This window comes from Callionymus lyra, chromosome 16 (assembly GCF_982586985.1).
Source record: "Callionymus lyra chromosome 16, fCalLyr1.hap1.1, whole genome shotgun sequence".
In the NCBI taxonomy this organism is placed as follows: domain Eukaryota; kingdom Metazoa; phylum Chordata; class Actinopteri; order Syngnathiformes; family Callionymidae; genus Callionymus; species Callionymus lyra.
In genome coordinates this window covers 12386898-12406564 of record NC_141833.1, presented here as the reverse complement: position 1 = coordinate 12406564, position 19667 = coordinate 12386898, and the positions used below count along the sequence as shown (strand labels likewise).

Here is a 19667-nt window from a genome sequence, read left to right as displayed (position 1 = left end):
GAAAAGAAAAGCGAGGAAAAACAAACCCACACGTTTGATTTGTTACATCCTCCTCCTTTTATCTTCTACCTTCTTTAAACTCCTGGATCCACTTTTATTTCTGCAGAAAGTGTGCAACGGTGGCAATAAAACCAGTTCTTTGGCCCAAAAACCATCTGTTGGATTTAACATGTCTGGGCAGTAAACGTCAGCCGAGTGGATTGAAAACACACGCCTGGCCTCGCAGACGCCGTTCTGTTCCGCTTCCCTGCAGGCAGATGGAGGTCGCAGATGTCAGACTCACCTATAGAAACACAGGGAATAAAAAGACGATGAATCGGATCTCCTGAAAAAAAGGAAAAATGAGGTTGAAATTGAATGCATTATTGAACGTTAGCAGGCGTTGTCTGCCTTCTTTAATGATGGTGATGAACAGATTCTACATCCTGTGGTTCATCTCTAGTCGGTACATGTTGGGGATTTTATTTTAAGAAGAATAAATCGGTAAATAACTTGATAAATGCACAAAAAGTAAAAATAAGTTGAATGTTTTAATAGAAAATAGTTCAACAATCAATTTATTTAAACAAAAATGTTGTGCAAATTACTAAAAACGTAAACTATATATGTTTTTTTAAGCTTAAAAAACATTAAGTGGCCAAAATGTATTTTAATAGAATCTTAATTATGATTCTGATGTTGTCTTAATAGAGTTCATGGTTGACACTTTATTTTTCACTGAATGATTAATGAAAATTTATATATTTGGTATAAAGTTTTGGTATCTGGCGATACGATACCTATCACAAACATAATCAACAATAATGTAAATTACGATATAATGCAATACTGTAATGACAAGTATATGTATTATTTTCGAGTACTTGACTCTGGTGTTGCAGAATCTACAGACCACATGACTCTTGACAAAGTCGTAACTGCTTTTATTTGTTTTGAAACCAAAATATGTCGTAACATAAGTTTTAAACTCGTCTGTATCCTCTTGTCCTCAGTCATCGCTGGGATCTCGCCTGATTTAATTAGTGAGCGACGTAGGTCGCGACAAACTATGCGATAAATTTCCCATAAGGTATGAATTGACAGTGAGTGACTTTAACAAAAAAAATCAGGGCTTTCAATTCATTATGATCAGAGACTGATACATTATGACCAGAGATTTTTTTTTCAAACATCTCCTGCTCTGGCATACGTTCTCGTAGAAACACCATTCAAACTTTAAAAAGTGGATAGAAGTCCAAATTATCAACGTGGGATTTTACTCTTTTGTGTCTTTCATCGTTTTTTAGTCACGGGGCAAAGCGCACAGCCCCACTCGCGAAGGCATGGAATTGTCTAGTTTTTACTGTAGCTTCGTGGGAACTAAGGATTGCTGCCAGAAGTTTGATTCCAACACAAAAAAAACTATGAATAAAATAAAAAAAATCCGTAAATATGATAACATGTTAATTGTAAATTGAAAATTCATTTTATTTTATACTCACATTATTAAAATATGAAACATGAAATGAATGACATTATATGAATAAAATATTATTGGAACACAAGAAAGTGTATGTATATATATATATATATATATATATATATATATATATATATACTCACTGGCCACTTTATTTGGTGCACCTTGCTCGTTCCCCTTTTTGACCTTCAGAACTGCCCTAATCCATATAAATATACATATATATATATATTTATATATATATATACTGTATATATATATATAGATGCTGATATTTAATATCAATACAGTATTGTGTGTTATGATATTTATGTGTGTTGATATTTTCTTGCACCCCTAATAAATGTATGCCTAAAAAAAAAAGACATGCACAAAAGAAAAAACTCAAATGTATTATCAATGGAACCAAATACAAGAAAATGGCAAGAAAAGTAAACCTTTGTCTTCAGGAACGATAACTTGTAGCTTTGAAAAAGTAACTGAGAAACCCTATTGAAATGACAAATAAAGGATGAATTCTTCTTCATTTCTTTTTTTGGACTCATTTGCAAATAAAGTGAAAGTTTTCAGTAATTAAAGGAAACGTTACTAGTTTATTATTACTATTATTATTACCGTTTATTAGTCGTCATCTTACACTTACTCTCTCGTCACGACAGAGGAGTCGTCAGAGTGGACGTCAACCTGCAGGACGTGGACATCGACCAGTGCTCCAGCAACGGCTGGTTCGCCGGGACTCACCGCTGCAACGTCACCAGCATGGAGGTGAGTGACACGAGCGTCCATGTCACGGGTGGGCGATTACTCAGGGGCCCCGTCATATAAAGTGACCGTTGTTGGGGGGCCGTCAAGCCAAAAGTGAGCAGAGAAAAAAAAGGGGGAATATGATAGAAAATCATAAAAAAACACACACATTTTATGAATATAATAATTTATAAAAGCTGCTCGAGTCAACTGTATCCTCTCGTCCTCAGTCATCGCCTGGATCTCAAAGATTTCATTGTACCTTTAGCTTAAGGAGAATTTTTTCATTTTTTTTATTTTAAACAAACTTTATTGAAATATATATAATGAATGAATTTTATAAATAAAATATTGTTGGAGAGCAAAACATTTAAATGTTTAATAAATATATATATATTTTTCCTTTTTCCTTTTACAAACAAATCAACAGTAACACATGATTTTTAAATCTCCTAAAATTTAAAAAAGAAATTATATTAAAATGACTTAACAAGAGATCAAATAAAACGAGGGAAAAGTCACAAACAAACAACTTAAGAAAGTCGTATTAAGATTTAATACAACCCTAAATACAGTGTAAAACTGTTAGCTGTCATTGGTCGCATTTTTCTCCATCACAAAGGCAGTAAATCATAAAAAGAAAAAAGAAACCTGTGTGTTTTCTGTGTCTTGACCCCTTGATTGATCCGACACACACCTCTGCTCTCACCTGATGCACTGCAGAAGGAAAGGTTGGCAGTCGCCACCAGCTGCTCAGGCATGCAAACCATGTCAGTGGTCATGTGATGTATAATAAATTCAGTGTAATGGATTGCTGCAAGATGTGGTGAATAATTGACCACCTTCTTTGTCTGCGTGCCTTCTACCTTCTCTGTCTGAGCCGAGCAGAGGAATGTTCGTCAGCCGTGTTGTCGTCTCGAACCACCATCTGCAGATCTTTGCTCTCGCCTGCTGCAGGATCAATACCTTAATGTACCTTTTATTTATTTTCTTATGTTTAAAATATTGTCGAGTACTTGACTCTGGTATTAAAAAATTTTCAGACCACATGACTCTTGATGAAGTCGTTACTACTTTCATTTGTTTTAAAACCAAAATATGTCCAAACATCAGCTTTAAAAGCTTCTGGAGTCGACTGTATCCTCTCGTCCTCAGTCATTGCCAGGATCTCATGAGATTTCAATTTTCCTTTAGCTGTGGAGGCAGAATTACTGCTGATATCTATTGGCCGAAGGTTTAATTGCAACACAAAAATGAACAAACTGCATGAATATTGTCATGTTAATTGGATCTTTTATATAAATATATATATTTTAGTTCATACAAACTTTATTGAAATATATACAATAGTAAATAAATAATATATATAGATATAAATAAATGAACAAATCACTGAATATTTCCATGTTAATTGTTAATAAAAACAACTTATTATAACTTAATTATTATATAATTTTGTTGAAATATAAACTATAGAATATAATTAATACAGAATATGATTTGAAACCCATATAAAAGTGCTAATATATACAGTATTTTGAAAAAAATATTATTGAGATATAAATCGGTATATCTATATTTTCTCACACAAATTGCTTATTTAAATATTTGGAAAACGGCAAGATCAATCGCAACCTTTCGTTGTATCGATGTGTTCGCTGAGAGGGAGTGAGAAAGAAAAGCGAGAGCCGTTGGAGACCAAAGTGTACTAGAAAGCTCTGAAGCAGGCCCGGGGGCCATTTGCGGCCCTCAAACAGCTTTCATGCGGCCCGCAGCCTACGTTATAAACTGTATTCATAAAATGTAAATGCTAAAAAATACACATTTTAAACTCTTTGTTAAAGTCACAACGACACAAGATTTGTATAATAAGCTCCCACAAGTTAAAAAAAAAGAACAGAGTGAAGCTTGTTGGTGCTAATGCTATTTCTAAATACTCAAAACGTTTTACTTTTCTGGCTCCATCTTGTGTAAAATTGCATGTAGGGTTAGACATTTTGTATTTTGAACTTTTGAACGAGATGTCAAATGTTCTATTACATTTGGCCAATTTTCATTTTCACTTTATCGAAAGCAGTCCTATTTTAAAAAAACACCTGCTCTAAAGTGTGTATTTGAGTTGAAGAGTGAGTACATGTTGTTTTATCAGTTTTATCTTGAGCTTTAAAGTATATACTTTATTGAATATTGTTTTTATTGTTTAAGCGCTTTGTGACCCTGGTCTGGAAAAGTGCTATACAAATAAAAATGACTTACTTACTTACTTACTGTAATTTTCTTCTTAAATTCCAGATAGTAAAGTGTCTTTTCACACAAAACAAGTTTTACATGTTATAAAGATAAAGATTCAAAGTAGTTTTCTTGTTTGTCTTTTATTGCACAGTTATTATTATTATTTGTCTTTTGTATTTTAGTATTTTATCTTTTAAAAACAAATATTCTTCAGCCATTAAATTAAAATACAAGCAGGTGACCTGCATATAATTTAGCTCATATAATGTCAAATCAAAAATTCAATGGCAACAAAAAGCCTGTAATATGTTAACAAAAAAAAGAGGCTTATTTACAGTCAGCGATGCCAATTACTTCTGAACGTATTTCTCTCACTCCATCCATAAACACGGCATCAGACAGAAACAGAAGATAATCACAACACTCCAGGCTGCTCATTAAACATGGAGTAAACTTCTCTTCCGGAAGGTTAACTGAGGGAGAAAGAAATGTTTAAAAAAAAATCACGAGTGAGGGAAAAAAAAAAACTGTTTCATTTAGAAATCTCATGGAGAACATTTTGGAGGAAATGGGCTGTGAAAAGTCAATATGGGGCTCATTGATTTCTCCGTCCAGTATGAACGTGGCCCGAGGCAAAGAGTCTGAGAGAAAGATTATGATGAAGCTCGTGTTGTGAGACGTTGTGTGGGTTTCGCTTCTGAAATGCATCTTATTGTTATTGCCGCGTCGGATGACTCGGCTCAATACACAGCCGAGACCTCGAGTTATGATTGTAACGGTGACTTTCTTTTTTTTGCGAGGGAACTTGTGCTTCAATAATCCAATCACGGCGATCAATTCGTCCTCGGTGCCCTTTATGCATCCAACAAAACATGATGTTAGGCTCCAGGGCTGGTAACGACTTTAAGAAAAACAACTCGATAAGTTTTGACTTTTCCTCCTCAGGAAAGAACTTTATTTCATGTTTTTTCTTTATAGTTTTTCCAATTTTGTGTGTATTTGATGTTTTAAATTAAACCACAGCTTAAAAGAATTCCAAGGAAATATTAAAATATATAAAATATTCAAAATGTTAACCTCCTCTTAAATTAAAATTCTTATTAAAGAAAATAATTTGTATATTAAAATGGAATTTATTGCAAAACCTTTATTTTGATTCAATTTTATTATTACTATATAATAATGATCTAATATTCTGTCTTGTTTGAAGATTATTATTTATTTTTTAAATCATTTTGAAAATGTTCTGTATCTTATTAGAATTGTATTACTTATTATTAACATGTTTATTTTTATTTTTATCGTTTGTCATATATATATTAGTTTTTAACAGGAAAGAATTTGGGCAATTTGGGCAACATTTTTATAATTATTTATCTAATGTTCTGTCTTGTTTGAAGATTACTATTTATATTTAAATCATCTTGAAAATGTTCTGTATCTTATTAGTATTGCATGTTTTGTTTTTTTTGTTTTATCATTAAACGTGTATATCTATATCTATATATATACATATATATACATATATACAGTGGGGCAAAAAAGTATTTAGTCAGCCACCGATTGTGCAAGTTCTCCCACTTAAAATGATGAGGTCTGTAATTTTCATCATAGGTACACTTCAACTGTGAGAGACAGAATGTGAAAAAAAAATGGGATCCACATTGTAGGATTTTTAAAGAATTTATTTGTAAATTATGGTGGAAAATAAGTATTTGGTTACTTCAAACAAGGAAGATCTCTGGCTCTCACAGACCTGTAACTTCTTCTTTAAGAAGCTCTTCTGTCCTCCACTCCTTACCTGTATTAATGGCACCTGTTTGAAGTCGTTATCTGTATAAAAGACACCTGTCCACAGCCTCAAACAGTCAGACTCCAAACTCCACTATGGCCAAGACCAAAGAGCTGTCGAAGGACACCAGGAAAAGAATTGTAGACCTGCACCAGACTGGGAAGAGTGAATCTACGATAGGCAAGCAGCTTTGTGTGGAAAAAATCAACTGTGGGAGCAATTATCAGAAAATGGAAGACATACAAGACCACTGATAATCTCCCTCGATCTGGGGCTCCACGCAAGATCTCATCCCGTGGGGTCAAAATGATCATGAGAACGGTGAGCAAAAATCCCAGAATCACACGGGGGGACCTGGTGAATGACCTGCAGAGAGCTGGGACCAAAGTAACAAAAGTTACCATCAGTAACTACAACGACAGGGAATCAAATCCTGCAGTGCCAGACGTGTCCCCCTGCTTAAGCCAGTGCATGTCCAGGCCCGTCTGAAGTTTGCCAGAGGGCACATGGATGATACAGCAGGATTGGGAGAATGTCATGTGGTCAGATGAAACCAAAGTAGAACTTTTTGGTATAAACTCAACTCGTCGTGTTTGGAGGATGAAGAATACTGAGTTGCATCCCAAGAACACCATACCTACTGTGAAGCATGGGGGTGGAAACATCATGCTTTGGGGCTGTTTTTCTGCTAAGGGGACAGGACGACTGATCCGTGTTAAGGAAAGAATGAATGGGTCATGTATCGTGAGATTTTGAGCCAAAACCTCCTTCCATCAGTGAGAGCTTTGAAGATGAAACGTGGCTGGGTCTTCCAGCATGACAATGATCCCAAACACACCGCCCGGGCAACGAAGGAGTGGCTCCGTAAGAAGCATTTGAAAGTCCTGGAGTGGCCTAGCCAGTCTCCAGACCTCAACCCCATAGAAAATCTGTGGAGGGAGTTGAAAGTCCGTGTTGCTCGGCGACAGCCCCAAAACATCACTGCTCTCGAGAAGATCTGCCTGGAGGAATGGGCCAAAATACCAGCTACTGTGTGTGCAAACCTGGTAAAGACCTATAGTAATCGTTTGACCTCTGTTATTGCCAACATTAGGTTATATTACAAAGTATTGAGTTGAATTTTTGTTATTGACCAAATACTTATTTTCCACCATAATTTACAAATAAATTCTTTAAAAATCCTACAATGTGAATTCCTGGATTTTTTGACTAAATACCTTTTTGCCCCACTGTATATGTATATATATATATATATATATATATATATATATATATATATATATATATATGCATATATATATAGATAATAGTTTTTATCAGGAACGAATTTGGGCAATTTTTCTAATTATTTTATTTGGGCTAAAACTGTGTCAAAATCAAAAGTATGACAAAATTTGTGTTTTTTTGTGTTTTTATATGTCACAAAGTGTTTTTTATCCAGATTTATGGCAGCAATGGAAATGATCTCCTCACTATGGATCAAAATCTCCTGATAATCTCGTTGAATTTTTGGTTTATTTGAAAGAAATCCCCCAAAACTGTTTGAGCACTTAAAAAGTTGAACCTTATTTGCCTAGTCTGTTATCAGAGCTCAGTCTTCAGCATCTGTTCCACCCCGACTGCACTTCCTTCTTCACCTCCCTTGAGTTCCATCCTGTACTTCAGCTTGACTACTTTATAATGCGTAAATATTGAAAATAAAACTCACATTTTTAACGGCCCTCTGCTGTATTCACGCCTCTATGGATCGTCTTTTTATTGTATTTTATTGCATTTTTCTTTTTATATAACACAACATTTGTTCATCTTTCTTTATAATTACACATTTTATTCTCCAGAATATGAACAGAATCCGGATTCATTGAAAAGACGATACAAAAGTCAACAATGTTATTCGAGCTTAATAATGAGTGGAAAACATCCTAATAAACAGTTTCCTTGAGTTATCTTCCTGCTGGGAACACACTTATTGGTAACAAATATTGGCCCCGGCCTCTGGAGAGTGTCTGAGTGTGTATGTGGGAGTGTGTTTGGTCTCCGCTCACGCCGTCAAATGTGCAGCAGAAGATAAAACCCTCCAAAGAAGTGAGCTCTGCTAACAAGAGTAAACTGCTCTGACAGCCGAGTAGGTTACCTTCGCTCTTTCTCCACTCAATCACTTCCTCTTCTCCCCCCCCCCCCCCCCCCCCGGCCCTCCTTCAGACACTAATTTCCTGTTTCCATGACGATTTGTCCTTTTTTTTTTCTCCTTCCATCTATTCCCACCACTCATTCCTTCACTTTTTTTTTCCCCGGTGCCAATTATCTCCTCGGCGGAGCCAAAAATGATGACTCCATCTGTCAGCGCGTCGCTCCCTGGTCGTCCAAGAACATTAAATTATCACTTGGGCAGGATTTAATTGAGTAATAATAGTTTAGAGAGAGTAGAATCTACATCCTCTCCCTCTCATGGTAACTGGACGGTGCTTGTGAGGTCTACCATGAAGAACGAGGTTTTTGTTCCTGGTCCATTGAGTCATTCTGTTGGCCACGAAATTATTGCTCTATTGTGTCAGTGACGTCTTTGAAGGTATAGTTAAATCTGGGAAATTACTTTCTTGACTCTGTTCATGAAGAATTTGATGGATGAGTCACTATAGTGTACAAGCCAGTCCAGTACTACTCCTTCCTGTCGTGCTCATTACTATCCATGATACTTCAAATGCTAAAATGGGTTTTTAAATGTATAGATTACAAAAATATTGGGGGATTTCCAGCCATAATTCGATTTGAACCCACTGTTTATTTATGTGAAATTTGCAACTTACTTGTAAGTAATTCGAAAACTAGGTTGTACAACCCACTGTGTATTGTGAAGAATCTGGTGATACGATAGATATCACGATACATGTGTGACGATATTACATATTGTGATATATTGCGATACTGTTTTAACAAAGATATAATGTAATGTATTGCGATACTGTAGTAACAACTATATATTGTGATATATTGTGATACTGTAGTAACAACGATATATTGTGATATATTTCGATACTCTAGTAATGACGTTATACTGTATATCCCGATACTGTTGGAACAACCATATATTGTGATATATTGCGATACTGTAGTAACAATGATATATTGTGATATATTGCGATACTGTAGTAACGGCGATATATATATCGCGATACTGTAGTAACAATGATATATTGTGATATATTGCGATACTGTAGTAACAACAACCTATTGTGATATATTGCAATACTGTAGTAACGACGATATATATCGCGATACTGTAGGAACAATGATATATTGTGATATATTGCGATACTGTAGTAACAACAACCTATTGTGATATATTGCAATACTTTAGTAACGACGATATATATCGCGATACTGTAGGAACAATGATATATTGTGATATATTGCGATGCTGTAGTAACAACGATATATTGTGATATATTGCGATACTGTAGTAACAACGATATGTTGTGATATATTGCGATACTGTAGTAACAACGATATGTTGTGATATATTGCGATACTGTAGTAACAAAGATATATTGCCATAATGTAGTAACAACGATATATATCGCGATACTGTAGGAACAATGATATATTGTGATATATTGCGATACTGTAGTAACAATGATATATTGTGATATATTAGGATACTGTAGTAACAACGATAGATTGTGATATATTGCAATACTGTAGGAACAACTATATATTGTAATATATATTGCGATACTGTAGGAACAAAGATATATTGCGATATCGTAGGAACAAAGATATATTGTGAAATATTGCGAAACTGTTCAAACAACGATTTATAACACTTTTTCTGGCTTTTACAACAAAGAAAGGAGAAAATACTTTCTCTAATCCAATGTGAAAGTGCTCAACACCATTTAAGAGTAAGTTAGTAAAGCCTTTGACGGTGTTATGACTAAACTAAACTTGTTAAATGTATTTTTGTGTCATCATTGATCTTCCTGAAGTTTGTAAAAGTTAAGTTTAGCGCTGACGTCACACACATGTCTGCCTTTATTCAACCGGTTATTCTCTCTTACTCTCTATTTACTGGATCGAGGCAGATTCCAATGATGAAGTCAACAATGACACTCATTCACTTTCATGCATCGACTAAAGTTTCTCACGTCTCTACAGAACAGCAAAGTTAACGGCTTCGTTTTGTTTGGTCTTTCTTGTTCCTACCATCTGCTCATATTATTTGTCGTGATGCGTCTTTAGATGTATAATAAAGTTAGTGCTGTTGAATCTTCTAACGTGATTTCTCCTGCAGTCACATCTTCACTGCAGCAGAGTTGAAACAGTGCTATTGAATAGAGATGCAGTATCGTGAATAAAAATGTTGCGATGTATCGTTATATCTTCTTACACAATCCCAAACAGAAACTTAAGCTACAGGGTTGTGGTGCTGTTGGGTTTCAGAAGTCGCTCTGTGAAAAAAAAGTTTGAGGTTTGAAACTTCTGTCGACGCTCTGGCAAAAAAGTAATACCAACCAGAAGCCCAAGGGTACACTTTAGGATTTCATCAGGGTGGTTGAATGTACTAGGGTTTTACGACGCAATATGTGGTTTCAGATTCACAAGCACAAGAATTTACTCCCAAGAAAACAAAAATGGTACAAAAAAAATTGCTGAGGCTGCAGTATTGTATTTCTTTTTTCATTTTCATCACATGGTTCTAGTAGTGGGGGGTTTGATGGATCTACTAACGTCTTAAGACATTTTTATTTGTGCAGACTTTCCCCTGATTTTCTGAGACTCCTGTGTTTGTCTTATGTTGTCTTGATCTTTAAAAGTATATATTTTAACTGTGTTTTGTTTTTTATTTTTAAAGTGCTTTGAGACCCTGGTCTAGAAAGATCTTTACAAATAACCTTTACTTACTTACTTACTTATTATCGGTATTGGTTTTCAAACTTTTTTACATCATATTTTGATGGTTGGTTCTGTTTTTCTACCCCTTATTTTGTGTGTTGTATTATTTTATTCTGTACTGACGCCACAACAAAAAAAAACAGTTTCTGATTCGGATATAAAATGCGCAATTTAATGAAGTAATAACCAATGTTTTATTGTTGTTATTGTATGTACCAGTGTTTAATTTTTAATTGGAAAATATGTCAAATAAGTAAGTAAGTAAGTAATATTTATTTATATAGCGCTTTTCCAGACCAGGGTCACAAAGCGCTTAAACAACAACAATATTCAATAAAGTATATACTTTAAAGATCATGATAAAAACTGATAATACAACAGGAGTTCCAGAAAATCAAGAAAAAGCCTGAAAAAATAAAAACGTCTTAAGATGTTTCTTAAAGGAGTCAGTAGATCCATCAATGTTTTTCTTCAGAATCTCTAAATAAATTAAAATTAAAATTAAATACTTGCTAATTAAAACAGCTTATTTTCGAATGTTTTTTTTCAAGTTTTCCATCTTGTTAAATACTTTACTTACTGTCCTTTCCTTCTTTAAGCTTGACTGTCCTGTATATAATAAGGTCTATAAGGTCTGCAGTTTGATGTTTATAATGCCGGGCATTAAAGTCCTGCCTGTAAAAGCACTTATTCTACCAGCCCTATAATGCAATATATCATTTAAAATCCTAATAGTTACAAGAGCTGAAGTAGTTTCTGTGATTAACATAGTTTCACGGCTCGGATAATCCTGTTTATCCTGCACGATACCGGCGAGGTGAAATCCAATATTCTCTTCTTCCCTCATCCGTCTGAGTTTGATGTGTGTTTCTGAAAGTTGTTGCTCGTGCGCACATCGCGCAACTCAAACCCTTTACTTGAAATTGCATCGTAAATATTCATCATCGCGTTGCAAAGTTCCCGTTTATCGGATTAAATCTCCAGTAAGAGAAATAAATAACGGGAACATTACGAGATCTCTGGGAGGGAGTTCCAGTCAGGCAGCTGAGCTATTGAACATATTTGTCAAGCAGGCGTGACAGGCCTAAGACCTGCATTACCTTCCTGCTCGCTCGGAATAAAAAATGCGACATGAAGCGCATTAGAGTGAAGGGAAAAAAAAAACACTTCTTGCTCTATTTTCTTTTTTTTTTCACTTTCCCTGCTCTCGCGCGGTTTTCGCCAGAGGCTTTCTGTCGTTCCTCTGAGAGTTTGAGCTGCTGCTGCTTAAGCTGGCTTGAAGGTTCTCAAGACTTCATCTCGTTGACACAAATGTGTGTGTGGGTAAAATATTCGGCGTCAAAAGATTTCAGCTCCGACTCAAAGTGGGATTAAAGAGTTCAAACAGGAAAAAAACAAACAGATTTAATAAGTGGTTTTTTTTTGTTTTTTTTAAAGCAGTTTTCCACCGTGTTAAACTTTATTTGTCTGCAAATGATCTTATTAGCGGTTTTGTTTCTTCTCGGTTGCTACGATTCTTGAGCTAAAAACGTCAAATGTTGGACTGGTTTAATGCAGGCATTGGGTTCAGGGGACAGACCGGAGATCAGGTGCGACAAAATATAATAAAAAGAATGTTTAGAGTCTCAAGCTTTTCTCCAAGTCTGTGATATTTTGTTGTTTAATATGTATTATTATGAATTTGCTCTTCTTTTTTTTTTTTAAATGTGTTCCATCTTTGCTTAAAATACCAATTAAATGGTAACATTTGAATTCTTGGATTGTTTTGTCGCCATCTTGAGGCGATTAGGGAGACGATGACACCCATTTTTACGAAAAGTCATCATCTGCCAAAGACAACCGTCTACAAATAATATAAATAATAATATTTATTTAAAAAAAAACCTTCCATACAAAAGCACATTTTGTTTCTTATTATTTTGATGGTCGGCTTCATGGGTCTCAACGATAAAATGTTTTTCAATATAAGACGTTGAGTCTTGTAACCGTTGTGTAGCTGGTTACATGCAGTTGTGCTATATTAGCCCCCAGGAGGGTTCTGTCTCTAGTTAAACACCTCCCAATCCCATTACAGCAAAGCCCTTCCAGTAGTTATCAGAAAAAATGATTTATTATTGAATACCCACTTTTAACAAGTAGTAAATAATAGTCAACATAGCAGATACATCACACAACTAAATTTACCGTTGCTGTGTCTCGTATCGCACACTTCTCTAAGTGCACTGCTTTACAGTACACTGTAAGACAGTGCACTTACTAATTTCAACAGGGTAGTACTGTCTCCAATCACACTGATGCCACACACTTGAACACCAGAAATGACTTGACAGCTACTTCTTCTTCAACTACTTTTTAACGCTGATTGCAACTGGCCGTTGGAACACTAAAAATCACATGAATAACTTACACCGGTATAAAGCGGAGATATCCACCGTTGACGGGTTGCCGCACTCACTTTTTGTTTTCTGACGCCATTAAGAAAAAAAGAGTAGTGACTCATCTTCCGTTTAGCGACGTAGCTCTAGACGTAGGTACGTACGTCACTAAGATGGCGGCCGTCGAGGGTGGAAAGTGTCCATCAATACACAATTAATTGTCTGGCCGTTTGAGTGCGCAAGGGCACTACATTTTCGCACTTGTGTACTCAATATTAAGTGTGTTTTTTTCTATAATAAAGAGTGTGCCTTGTAAGGAATTAAGAATTAATTCTGTTTTTACTTTTTCTGAACTGTATTTATCTTGTAATAAAGCAACATCGGCTCAATATCAAAGTAGATGATGTCTTGACCTAAAAAGATGTTTTTAAGATAATTAAGATTATTCTTCCAATAACAAGTAAACTGACGTCGTAGTAAAATGGTTCAAAGGTGTTTGGTGTAGAAAGATATACACATTTATAACATACTAGACATATTATGCCAGATCAAACCTCGAAGAATGATTTATAAGTATTTCTTTCTTTCTCATGGACCAGTTTTGGGCCGTGGTCCTCCACTAGATTACTCAAAATCTCACCGCTTCCCAAAACGTATGACGACTCCGTCATATCCATCCAGATGATCGAACGCTTGCAGGATTCTCCAGGATGTCGGTGACGGGATGAGAATGTTAATAAGAGGCTCGCGGTGAACATGCAGAGCTCGACGACACAGTCATGTGTGGCAACCGAGCGAACACGCTAAAGTGAAGAAGAGGAAGGTGTGAGGGAGGAAAAGAAAGGTGTTGCTTTAGATCCAGTCTTCATAGAGATGTGTTGCCTCACGTCGAGTTAGAAGTCAGGAGCTGGATCTTAATTAATGGAACATTTCTCCTGCAGTCTAAGCAACTCTTCCTCTAAGAACATATAAGAAAACCTTTATATTTTTATTTATTATTTATTTAAATATTAGTCGTTTTATTCCATTAAGATATGTGTTTTTTAAACATTTAACCTTATGATTGAATTAAATAATTTATATATCATAAATGTTCTCGAAAGGTTGAATTTTTTTAATTGAATTTAATAATTTGAATGTTTATGTATATGTTTTTAAAAAATTGAATTAAAAATAAATATTGTTTTACCTTTTTTTTTGGCACATAGCATTTGATATAACAATAATTTAAAAATTAAATTTTTCAATTCAATACTTTTTTTTTTAACATTTAGAAAGAATTCTTTGAATTCTTTTATTTAACAACAACACATTTTTGATAGAAAATGTATTTAATTTAATTATTGTAATTATGATAAAAAGGTTTGTGTAAAAAAAACACAACAAATGCATATATATTTCGGTGTGCACACTTTTTTTGTGAGTGTTTATGTATATATGTATGTATATAAAATATGAATAATATAATATATAAAATACAATAAATTAATATAATAATATATTTTAAAAATTGGTTGTTTCAATACATATATTTAAAACAAAAAAAATGTCAAAAATAAAACGTTAAATTCAACCTTGCAATATTCTGATGGAACTAATGTACTTCCATATTCTTCTCTTTCTCAGTAACAACCAGACTTATTCATCCTCAATACCTTCATTTTCCTGGGTATTTTGGCAAAGTAACGATCTTAAAAGTGTTCCTGTCAATCACAAGCCGAGATTCAAATTCCAGCATTCATCCCTGAGAAGTGGTTGCAAAATGGGAGACGGTCTCGCTACGAATGTCTCTGATCCTCAGACATCCGCTGCTCCGGCTGTTGGCAGTCTGGTGAAACTCCAGCAGGCGGAATTCTTAAGGGACGGAGTGATTGTGATGCTTTTAGGCTTTAATGCTTTCAGGGTATTTATAGATCTCAGAGGGACACTGAGTGCTCTCGCTTTTTCCTCCAACGTTTCTTTATTTTGCCATCGCACAGTCTCCCATTTTTTTGGTGTCATTTTCAACGCTTTTCAATCCAATTTATGACGCGACAATCTCTCTTTGATTAGGTTGAGTTTAGTACCTTTAGTACCTTTAGTACCTTTAGTTCTACCTGATCGGAAAACCTCAGACGGCACTAGAATACCCAGTGTATATCGAGAACACGTTTTTTAATTCATGTCTGACAATTTCTTTAAATACAATTTTTAGAAAATATTTCTAGAAACGGTTGATACCATTTCGACAGTGCTCCGATTATGAAGTTTCACACACATTGTACTACTACACACTTCAACTTTCAACTTTCCTTCTTGGGTTTCTACTGGGTTGTGCGAGTGGGTTCGGTGACACTACTGCTCATTGATTATATAGACAATGTAAGAAATGCTCAAAACTACCATGTCATTAAAATAAAATTAAAAAAATTGGGTTAAAAATCACAACGCATTTAAATATAAGCTGCTTGGTGGAGGTCTGCGCTCTCAAACCCCTAACCCAAACCCATGGCTCGGGAGCTTTTGCCATGTTCAGAGCCATTTAGGAATGTTCCCCACCTAATGAAAACTCACTCGGAGCCGAAAATCTGTTTAAAAACTGCTTAAAAGAATAATAATAACATGGATGTAATTATCAGGAATAGTTTTTTTTTTTTACAAAAAAACGTTCTGTTTTTATTGGAACATTGTGACAATCAAAACATTAAAACAAATATTGTCAATTTTCCTTTTTTATTAAGCTAAACAAATACATTTCAGTTAAAAAATAAAACAAAATCCCCCAAAAAACATAGGTAAAGTCGCATGTTTTACTTGTGCAAGCTTGAAAGACGTACACATGTCTGTCTGACTTATTTCTGAAGCACATAGCTGTAAGTTCGGCATTTTATCTCCGTTGCAGTTTCAGTGATACAATTATTATAATATATGTGGTTGGTTCCTGTGTTGTTCTCGGTGTTGTCTTGATCTTTGAAGTATGTACTGTTTTGAGTATTGTTTTTGATTGTTAAAGCGCTTTGTGACCCTGGTCTCGAAAAGCGCTATATAAATATATATTACTTACTTACTTACTTACTTACTTAATATGATAATGAGGTTTTTAGCCCAGGATTTTCCCCATCATATACTTCTCTGTTGCAGACCCCTGCCCTGATCTAAGTCATCTGAAAATATACAATAAAAAAATAATCATGTTTTGAATCATTAATGTTTTCAAAGGGCACAGAAATTGTAGTTTGTTAATATCTTAGAACCTTATTTATGATGTAAAAGCGAGTTTAAGCGCCCTTGGGACGAAGCTACAATGCTCTTAGGTATAGGAGGACAGATTTAAGTTTCCTGCAAGAAGGCTAGTGCTGTCTTTTCTGATCTGAATCAAACGAGTACAATCTTGTGACAATGAATTTCCCATTTGGGGACATGAAAGCCTAAATTATGGAAAAAATATACTTTAATATGTTCATAGATTCAAACAATTCAAACAATAGATATTAAACAATCAATAAAGTTTTACCTTACCTTACCTTAGATTCATCAGTAAATTTATGAAGTTTATGAGTACAAGTCAACCCATAAAGAGGAAATGTTGTTTAAAATTAATATGAAGAAAATGCACAACTTTATACATCAAACTTATATTTTAAATGAAAGAAATGCATCATAAATTGGAAAACAGGAGGATTAGGTAAAAATGTGGTCGAGGGGCAATTTTCTCATCTTCCTAGTTTCTTTGAATAGAATAAAATCTCTCTTTATTGTCAAAGGAACAACAATGGAAGTCTGCTTAGCTCCAGAACAGGCAGCAAACTTAGAATAAAATATTAAGGACATAAATAATGAAATTAATGTGTGTATATATAGTATAATAGTATTATCTGCTTTTAATTAAAAGCATGAGCAGTTTTATTTCACAATAGGGAAAAAGTTAATATTTTAACTGTGGTATCTTCCGATACTTAAAACCGATATATATATATTGATATCTGGGACCATAATTGTTGGATCTGTGCCTCCTTAATATGTCTATATATATATATATATATATATATATAGCTCCACTCTTTTTCTTCTTTTTTTTTACTTTTGAGACCAAAGCAAAGGTTTTCACACTCATTAAAGCAAATAAGCTCATACAGTCCATTGTCTTCTTCATTGTTTTGTTTTGCCATAAAAAAGGAAAATCTTTTCTAAAGAAAGCAGGAACTTTATATGTAATGAGCAATATATCCTTGAAACACAACGTGTTTGAAGATTAAACGGCTCCTCCACTCACAGAAAAGGTGTGATAATGAAAGACTCTTCACACTTTTCAGTTCTTTTTTTATTTATTTGATCCATCATAAAACGAAGCATCTGAAGAATCTTTTACTTTTGGAACTTTAATTAGACCAAGTTCCAATTTGTTTTTAAATATTATTACTTGGCGAAAGTTTGGTACAATTGGACTTTTTTGCTTTACTTTAAAAAGTTTGGACCGTGTTATCATCATCATCATAATCAGCATTCATCGTCATCGTCATCGTCATCGTCATCGTCATCGGTTGGCTACAATTTCTAAATTGATCCTGAAAGAAACTGGCAGCCAGTGAAGAGTTTTAAGGATCGGGGAAATGTGAGTTCTTCTACTAGAGCGGGTCAGAATTCTCGCTGCAGAGTTTTGCTTTAACTGTAGGCGAGACAGATCCTTCTTGTTTAGACAAGAAAATAAACTGTTACAATCGTCTAAACGAGAATAAACAAATGCATGGATTATAAGCTCCAGATCATGTTGTGACATAAAACACCCAGGTTTCTCAGGCTCAGTTGACCGACTGGCCTAAGTCACCCAAGTACTGACTCAATCCTGGAACCTTACAGCAATAACCTGAGTTATCTGACTCTGTTGGTGAATGTTAAACATAACTCTGTAGCAGGATTTGACAAATTCATTCATCTTGTTCTCCATATCAAGGGACAGCACCCAGTATTCACATCCATACAAGAGCACTGACATACATGTGACATTAAAGAGTTTGATTTTTGCGGAGGTGGGGAATGATGGGCTTCTCCAGATCTTTTCAAGTTTCCAGAAAGCAGTCCATGCAGGTGCCTTTCGCCTAGAGAAATCGTCCTATCTGGCTGCCATCATGGATCCTGGGTATCTAAAGTTCGATACCTGTTTAATAGGCTTACCATACACTTCCAGTGATGGCTGTGGACTGCAGTTAAAGGTCATGTACTCAGTTTTGGGAACACTGATGATGAGACCAATTTTTTTTCCCTGCAGCGGCAGTACTGGTTGTGCCTGTGCTTAGGGTACAGAAGACTCGAGTAAGGTCATATCATCAGCGAAATCCAGATCATTTAAGATTTTAGCTGGATATCTTCTAGATATGAGCAACTATACCGGAGTCAGTGGATTCAGTTGGTTTTGTCAATAGAAATCTCAATGAGCACAATGAACAAAAAGTAGCCAAGAACATCCCCTTGCAACACCCCTGTGGTAACTTGAAATGGAGATGTTACCATCCACCATAACAGCCCTTTTCTTGTTATGTTATGTTATGCCCTTTTCTTACTTTCAGAGCTATTCATTGTCAGACTCCTCCTTACATCACTGATCTGATACAGCCTTACACCCCAGCTCGGGCCCTGAGGTCTGTGGATCAGAATCTACTTATGGTTCCTTGCACACGGTTCAGGACCAGAGGAGAGAAATCTTTTCAGGCTGTTGCTCCTAAGCTTTGGAACGATCTTTCTCTCTCTTTGCGCTTGATGGAGTCTACTGACTCCTTTAAGAAACATCTTAAGACATTTCTATTTGTTCAGGCTTTTCCTTGATTTTCTGGAACTCCTGTGTTGTTCTCAGTATTATCTTGATCTTTAAAGTATATACTTTTTTGAGTATTGTTTTGATTGTTAAAGTGCTTTGTGACCCTGGTCTGGAAAAGCGCTATATAAATAAATATTACTTACTTACTTAATTTTAGAGTTGTTGTACACTGTTGGCATTTACAATAACAGACGGGATGCCACAGTGGCGTAGAACAGCAAACATGACATTTGTAGCGATAGAATTAATGCTTTCTTGAAGTCTATGAATGTGACGACGAGTGGCAGTTGGTGGGTTTGATATTTGAAATATCATCATTTTTTAAAGAGTCCATTGTGGTGTATTCCATTTTTTTATGCTATAAAAATATATGTATTTATC

The 19667-nt window shown here is 35.0% G+C and overlaps 1 protein-coding gene across 1 annotated transcript in view; it reads left to right on the top strand.

The window, feature by feature from the left end:
* The window catches only part of gpr158b (G protein-coupled receptor 158b), a 58471-nt gene that overhangs the window by 5737 nt on the left and 33067 nt on the right, over window positions 1–19667 (top strand). The window contains exon 2 of the mRNA XM_087811221.1: window positions 2119–2224. Coding sequence (XP_087667347.1) covers window positions 2119–2224 — 106 coding nt within the window. The remainder of the gene's footprint in view (window positions 1–2118; window positions 2225–19667) is intronic.